The 8,481-nt window shown below is 41.3% G+C and overlaps 1 protein-coding gene across 1 annotated transcript; it reads right to left on the bottom strand.

Annotated features, from left to right (window-relative positions):
• Positions 1-2,523: 2,523 nt before the first annotated feature.
• On the bottom strand, positions 2,524-4,084 carry LOC126496662 (centromere protein N-like). The gene is given in 2 exon segments (XM_050134174.1): positions 2,524-3,655; positions 3,885-4,084. Coding segments are annotated over 2 exon segments (1,020 nt in total). The 5' UTR covers positions 4,051-4,084; the 3' UTR covers positions 2,524-2,801.
• Between the last annotated feature and the right edge of the window lie 4,397 nt (positions 4,085-8,481).

The raw sequence follows: 8,481 nt of genomic DNA, 5'->3' as shown, positions 1-8,481 counted from the left end.
GGGTTATGCAGAATGCCCGTTCCAGGAAAGACTTGTTTCTTAGCCCCTAGGAGAGGGGTATGTACTCGGCATCTCTAAGGATTGCCTCATCCCCAGGAAATTGTTACAGGTTCTGGTCTTTCCCAGGGAAGATTGGATCGAATAACTGATGGCTGTGGCCATATCAAAGCTTGGCCCATTTTGGTGCAACTTTGAAGGGTCACTGTAACTCTAGAACTTCCTGGGAATTGATGGCACTCTGTATCTTTCCAACCTCTCTGTCTGGTTCTATTTCCTTTCCATTCATCGATGGTATTAAGTCACTAAGGAACTGTGGATGTTTGTTCCCCTGTGTGTGTGTGTTCATGTGTGTATGTGTGTTCATGTGTGTGTGTTCATGTATGTTCAGGCTAATGTATGTGTATATGTTGGTGTTAATTCATATAACTGTGAGACTTAGGAGAATAACATCGTGTGTTGTTATCTGGAACACTGTCCCCCTTAAGACAGGGGCTCTCATTGGCCTGGAACTCACCACGTATGCTATCCTTGCTGCCAGGGAGCATTCTACACTCCAGCGCACATTCCAAGTCTACTTCTTGGCAAGCTGGCATACTGCAGTGAGGGAAATGTGAACTAGAAGGCCAAATAGAATTCTGTTCTTTATCCCCCACAATGTCTTACAAGTCCAGTGGATACAATTTCTTCCTTGGAAGTAGAAGCCCTTCCTTATTGAACCATCCTTCTGTTCCATTTCCTGATCTGTGCTTCTTAATCCTCAGTTGAGAAAATTCTTTTCTTTTATTCCTGTCCAACATAGGACCAAAAGCAGGGAAATGCAGCTGTACTAGGTGAACTCACTTAAGACAGCCACAAGCAGGGTAAAGGGAGATCATGTTCCTCTCTGCATCTATTGTGTGGTAGGAGCTTCAGAATTGAGGTTGCCTACAAGAAGGAAGCTTAGCACAATGTTCCTAACTACCCTAGGCTAACTTTAAATCACTGGTTCTCAACCTGTGAGTCATCACCCCTTTGGGAGTTTGCTGCGAGGCCCAGCTGATTGGAGGTTGTAGTCTACCATGGCCTGACAGCTCATTCTGAGCTCGGCAATGTGGAGGACTCCTTCCCCATGGGACAAGGCACCCTGTTCTCTACCTGACCTTATTTGGAGACTGTCTTTAGGCCCAGATGCCTGACTTATCTCTAGTATGACCCTGGACACAGTTCCCTGCAGGAGTTTTTCCCCTATTGTCCACATGGTAATTAGACATTGTGCCAGGAGCTTTACCATAGGACTGTGCTTCCATGGGTGATAACTAACACTTGTTCTAGGAGCCTTATAATAGGAGTGTGCCATTTAATGCAAATTAGGTATTTCCACAGCTACTGTCCCCAATCCTATATATCCTCTATACTCTGGAATAAAGCTGAGCTGTCTCACTGAACCAGCATCCTGGAAGGATATTTCCATCGTGTTCACAGGCCATACGAAGCTCGCTGTCTTCTGCTCCTTTGTCCTAGTGGACTAGTGACCAACAGACAGGGAGGAAAATCGTCCTTTCACAGGGGTAGCATATTAGATACCTTGCATATCAGATATTAACATTAACAGTCATAACAGTAAGAAAATTACAGTTGTAAAGCAGTAATAAAGGTAATTTTATGGTTGGAGGTATACAACATGAGGAACTGTATTAAAAGGCGATAGCATTTAGAAGGTTGTGAAACGCTGCGTTAGATCAAACTGCTTATCTATTTTCATGATAGAAGCTATATGAACTACTTTCATTGTTTCTGTGACCAAATACCAGATGAGAAACAATTTAATGAAGCAAAGGTTTGTTTTGGCTCACAGTTTGAAGAGGTACAGTTCATCAGGGCAGGTAATGCTATATGACAGTTTGTTTCCACAGTGAGGAAGCAGAAAAGGATGCTGCAAATGCTGGCCTTCACATCACTTCATCTCTTTTAGCTTTTATTCAGAACAGAGCATACTCAGGGTGGGTCTTCCCGACTCATTGAAACTTCCTGCCTTTAAAGACAGACCGAGATGTACGTTTTAAAGATTTCTGAATATTAATTTTGGTAATGATCATTAATCATCACAAGTTTATCTCTTCTCACTTGACACTCTAATATCATTTTGCTTTGCATTTTATTTTGACTTCATTAATTGTATGTATGGTTATATGCTTTGTGTGACTGTTCACATGATTATATGTCTACAGAAGCTAGAAGTTATGAGCTACCTAAAATGGGATTGGGGAGCTGAATTTGGGTCCTCTGAAAAAGCAATAAGCACACCTAAATGATGACCATTCCACAAACATACCACTTTTAGGTACAACTTTATATCCCTGGACCTAAAAAAAAAAGAAAAACTAATGGTCATTTTCATAAAGTAAAATACATTTAGTTAAACTGCAAAAGTTCTCATAATCTTTAACAGCCTTAATACTGGTAAGGAATCCAAAAATTCTTCTCAGACTCAAGACAAACTTTTTTTTTTCAGGTGGAAGCACAGCAACCTTTATTTTTCCGTGAGCTAAAGCCTTTTATACCTTTATGCAGCTGGCCTAAGACCTGCTGAGCAGCCAGAGGTATCGCTTCTCAAATGCCCACTGCTGCTGTAATTTAATTAGCAGGCCATAGGAGCAGGGGTACAAGAGCACATAGGGAGGACATATATAGTCCCAACAGTTACATTAAAAGCACCGACTTTCCAATGCCAAGGATTGATTTCTAAAACACAAGAGTCTATACAGAAGCCAGCCGGCTACAACCGGGATTCTATGTGCAATACGAGCAAAGCCACATGTATCTCATTTATCTCTAATTTTAAAATAATTCATTTTCTTGCTTGGTATACAGGTGAGCAGTGGAGAAAGCGGTGCATCTGCTATGCCGGCGGGTGCTAAGGATTTCAATGCTTCCAAAAGGTGTGAGCTTGAGAACTTTATGAGGCACCGGAGGGGTTCTTTCCTGTCAGCCAAGATGCCGCCACTTATGTCACTCTTGAATCTGGTCTCCAGCTTATACTGTGCAAATTCCAGCTGTGGCTGGGAATAGGTTCCAAAGGTCTCCTGAGTGACTCTTTGGATTCTTTCTTTTTCTTCTGTGTTTTCAAGAATGATGTTTGAATCCAAATTCACGTCTAGTCCAAAGCTTCCTTCCTGCAGAGGCACTGTGGTGTTGTGGCTGTCAAAGTTCTGGTTATACTCTCTAAAAATGATAGCCTTGAGCTAGTCCAGGTGCCGGCTTTTCAGATTCAGGTGCACTATCTGATGGTGTTTGCTCGCAACCTTCAGGGCCTGATGGAGAAGGGGTACAGTGGTCTTCAGAGGGCAGGTAGAAATGAAGGCATATGGAGTCTGGGGATAGTACACCACAAAAGTGGGTTTGTACTGGTTTGGTTGTGAATGTTGTGTTCCCCAGGCAACCTGAATCCACACAGCATTCTTCTGGTCGACTCTGAAGTTGACTGAAACATTTTTTAATGCTCTCTGAAGAATTTTCTTAAAGGAACCTTGGAACTGTTTCATGTCAAAAAGGTCGACATCTTCACCTGGTTCTTTACTCATCTCAAAGACATCCCAGAGCTTCTTGTGCCGATGAACTTGAGTATACACGATGTCTAAGAGGGCCATGTCATCAAGAGTTGCATTCTTCCCCTTGGCTTTCATAGTTCTGGGACTGAACAGATGCAGCACCTTGACCAGCAGAGGTGTTTTTGCATATGAGCATCCAATTGTTTTAGCCAGGCTGTTGGAAAGATTGTTCCAGTCAGGCACATGCCTTTAATTCCAGCACTCAGGAGGCAGAGGCAGAGGCAGAGGCAGGTGGACTTCTGTTAGTTTGAGGCCAGCCTGGTTTCCAGACAGAGTTCCAGGACAGTCAGAGCTCACACAGCAGAATTATTTCCTGGGCCAGAGATTCCTTCCTCTGCCTCAAGTTTATGGTCTCCAGCTGGTTTTCGGACAGAAAGTCCCAGGTTTTTAGGATGGTCTTTATCGCATGCAAGGGGATTTTCAAGATGCTCCTCCGGAGAAACTCGGCAACATTCTCATCCATCTTTCTGATCCTGGCCTGTCCACATCGCCCGGCGCGTCTGCAGCCCTTCCCGCCGCGGCGCTTTCGAAGCCGCCAATCAAGACAAACTTTTAATTGTGATCCTGGATAAAATCAAAACACGAGGTACATATTTTCCATGTTCAATGGCACAGAATAAATATTCTTATTCCAAAGGAGAAGAATAGTATATCAAGGAAACATCAAACCAAAGCAAAACCCAAGAACAGCAAGAAAAACGCCATTTTCCAAAGCTCTGTATCCAACATCTGGATCATTTGATGGCACCATTTGGCCTCCAACCACCTTTGGTAGTCCTGCGGCTTCCATTATGTAGCCTGAAGCACGTATAACCCCTAGTCCAGCTCCATTGCAAGACTGCAACTTTCCTCAGGAGGTATCACACGGTCCTATCGTCTCTGATACTCAAGATCCCCATTGTGACTTACATTTCATTTCACCGCTTTGCACATAGCTTAGCAACTCTAGGACACATTGTCTTACTTGAATTTTTTTCCAGAATCTTGGCACAAGGCTCTATGAAGCTATAATTCTCATATTTTATATGCTTAAATGTCCAGTTTTCATGTGGCTGATACTGCAAGGTTCTTTTGTAAATTTGAGATGCACTGTGGTTCAGTTCTACCACAGCAGAAGTGACCTCTGCACACCTTACTGGCTGGGTGCAGGAAAACAGCTCCTATGCTGCTGTCTTCTATTAGGGAATCTATTTGCCTGCATTTACGGTTTATGTTTTCTCCTTTCAAATGAACCTGCATTTCCCAAAGATGGAACTTTCCCAGGATGGTGTCCTGGTCTTGAGGCAACTTTCCTACGTTCTCAGTGCCTAGACCAATGTTTCTATTTAATAACATTAATCTTTTTTAAAAATAATTTTAGCTCTTTTCTTCCCAGCCACTGTGTGTGCAATTTTAAATTTCCTTGTGTTGTTTTCTCCACAAAACTGCACATCTTTCATACCACTCTGTTTCGGATTATTGATATCAATATCAATAAACACAGAAACCAGCCACCATGCGACAGAGTGTTTGTTATGCTGTCTTGAAATTTTCTCTGACAAACTGTTTAGCCTGTTGTGATTTCAACCTCATTAAAAAGATACGACATGGGCATGATGCAACCATATTCTTTGCCTGAATGTAATATGAGTGACTTCTAGCCCAGTAGCCATGCCAATTCCCCACTCGAATCTCATGAGCCAGGATCAAGACTTTTTAGTATGCATTTCTATCAGTGTGTTGGTCTTCACCTTCTGAACAAAATGGTCTGCAAAGCTCCATCCATAGCACTCTGCCTCATTCCTTTTTCAGTCAGAGAGCAGAAGGCTTATGGTCATGTTTCCTTCAGCAAGGACTTTACCTTTTTCCACCAGTTTTCTGTATTATTTACTTTCTCATCTCTATGATAGAATGTCTCAAAAAATCAAGTGCTAATAGAATATACTTTAGAAAATTTTCTGGTTCAAAGAATGTTGAATAGAGATTGTCTAGATACCTGCTTCACTCAAACATACATAGCCTCCCTCATGGTCAAGAGTTATAGATAAGTTTGGGGTCACAAATAAGAGACCACCACTCTAACTGAAGTGTCTCAACAAGGCAAAATTTTACTCTTGGTCAAAAGGTTGCTCACTTATAAAGTGGAGGAAGCACTATAAAGGAGCTGTGGGTCCATTTGGTTTTTATTCTAGGACTGGTAGTGACTGTGTCTTTCCCTCAGTGGGTGGGGTCCAACTTTATAATCTTTCATAATTGGCTATTTTTAAAAGAATCTAGAACAGAGGAAATAAGGGACAATGGGAAGAGGTCAGCCACCAAGTCACTTAAGTTCTGAGAATCCAGCAGGGTCTTTGTAGAAACAAAGGTCTGACAAAGTGCAGAGAATTAAAACATTTGTATAAAAAGTCTGACAAGGTGGGGAGATAAAAAAAATGAATTTCTTGGAGTAATAAATTTTATAGTATTTGGTAGGAAAGACTAATATTTTATGTTTCTTGTGTTTCATACAAATATTACTGAGAAAATAGTACCATTTTTAGTTGGTAAAACTATGTTGATAGCTCATTGTCATCCAAAGTCCATAGTCCAAGTTCAGTACTGAATATTTTATGGATATGAGACAACTCGTGTGAAATGTTGTACATTATGTTATAATACAAATAGTTTCACAAATTTATAGATTCCTTGAATTTAGAATTTGGCAGTAAAATATATGTGCAATCCCAGTAACATATCTGTGTTGACTCCATTTTACAGCTTTCTAATTATATGACTTTAACAACAATTACAATTTTTATAACTTTCTTTTTTCTCTTTTTTCACTTAAATAAATTTGTTTCTTGTACTTTTTTCTGTTTAGATTATGTAACTCTTGTTCAGTTATCAGGACAGTTTTTAAAAGATGGTAGACTGCTGGTTAATTTGAAGGATCGAGCAGGAAGTGAGAATATGTTAAAACTCCAGGAAACATACCTTCAGAGTTAGAAAGTTTCTTCACAGAGCCTAAATCATCTAATCTATTGAACATAATCTCAAAATGGTTGAGGATTCTACTAACTAATAACAGGGTTTCTCCATTCAAATAAAACAGGTAGACCAGCTCACCTGGAACTAACTGAAATAAAAAAAAAAGCAAACTTCAAACACCTCAGGTTCATGATAAAATATGAGCATTTAAATGCAGTCCTTTAGGTTGGATATTGGCACAAGACACTAAGTTTTTCCTGAAAGTAGAAAGCACAAATGAGGAAAAGAAGAAGTCTTGCTTTCTGAGATTACTTTCAAATAGCTTAGTACTCTTCTGCTTGCCAATACACTTGCCACTGTAGGTGTGGCTGCGGTTGGAGAGGATCCTGAAACCGTGCTGGCCAGGGTTGGCTTTCTCACAGACCACCTACATTACAGATCCCACACACCAGATCCTTACTGTGCTGCACAACAAGAGAGAGCTAGTGCCACATCCCTTTCAAGACTTTATGTGCTATGGCCTGTGGGCAGCATCCATCAGGTATAGGGGCTGCATATCACCCGTGACACCGTAGTCTCCATGGAGATAAACAGCCTTCATAGCAACACCCTCGCACTGCAGCACAGGGGCAAAACTACTTTGCCTCCACAGATATTGGCTCCTTCTCTGGGCCTTGGTCACTGAACCCTGAAGGGATACTTCAGTGCAAGATTTAGGGGTAGGGATAGTACAGTCACAACTTAAGGCTGCGTAGGAACAGACTCAAAGGCATTCACCCACTGCTCTCAATCTACTCCATCAGTTGGAAAGTTCTGGTTTCTTGACTCATCATCATCCGGAGGTATTGCAGAAAGTAATCCAAATTAAGAGGAGAGACTTGAGGAATCAGCAAGGACTAGTTTTGCACTCAGTTTTGTAGAATTATTCCTGTCTCGATGACTCACTGTGTTCATATTTGCAGTGGTCTTAGTAAATGCAGTGTCCTCTTTAATAATGCTTGCATAATACACCATATGGATCATCAAAGAGCTATCTTTTTCCCTTGCAAACCCCATGCACCAAATACATGTAGGCAACCTATTTCATTGAGCCAAGATCCTTCTCACTGCAGGAAAGGGTGAGAGAGTCCACTGCCACCATGCTGCTCGAAGTGGGTCTCTAATTTTCTTTGAAATCTAGGCAATATACGCAGGCAAAATCCTCATGAAATGGTCTGTGAAGTTCTTCAGGCATTGCAAATTTAAGTTTCAGTACATTTACTAATTGAAACTGGCATGCTAATGAAACAAATGCTTTGCATGCCTGTGAAAACTAAAAGACTAGACTGGAGAATGTGGGGGCATAAAGTGTTCTGCTCAGGTTGTGGTACGGGAACACTAATCATGCACAGCAAAGGATGACTTCACATTGAGGGTGGAGAAATGTACAGGACCACAGGGTTCAGCCAGCATTTGAAAGTGGTTTGTAAGTCGATAACATTCTAATAGGAAAAGGAAGAACAAATTCGGTCATGAGAAAACTTACGAAAAGGATTCTGTCCTGACTAATCTTCTTTCATAACGATTGGCTTTGGAATCAGCTAGAAACACACCTCTGGGGATGTCTAGGAAGAGTGTCTCCAGAGAAATTTACCTAATGGAAAAGACCTGTCTTGTCCAACACAATCCAATGAGCTGTGGCTAAGGACTGAATTAAAAGGAGCAAAGTGAGATGGGCATCGGCGTCTATGACTTTCTAATGGAATTCTGCTTTCTGACAGCAGATGCAAGGTTGAAAGTTCCCATACTCCCACTTCTTCACCATGCTGGACAGTATTCCAAAAACTAGGAGCCAGAATGAGCCCTTTTAACTTATAACATCAACTACGCCCTCACTGAAATGCGTAAGTGTTTCTTTTACAGTGTCCGGAAATTTTCACTCAAGAGCTCTTTCTCTTTTTTGGTGATA

The sequence above is a fragment of the Alexandromys fortis genome, unplaced genomic scaffold, assembly GCF_014885135.2.
Source record: "Alexandromys fortis isolate MF-2015 unplaced genomic scaffold, M_Fortis_MF-2015_v1.1 scaffold_6, whole genome shotgun sequence".
Lineage (NCBI taxonomy): Eukaryota > Metazoa > Chordata > Mammalia > Rodentia > Cricetidae > Alexandromys > Alexandromys fortis.
The sequence above is the reverse complement of the archived record's forward strand: the minus strand, read 5'-3'. Positions and strand labels throughout refer to the sequence as shown.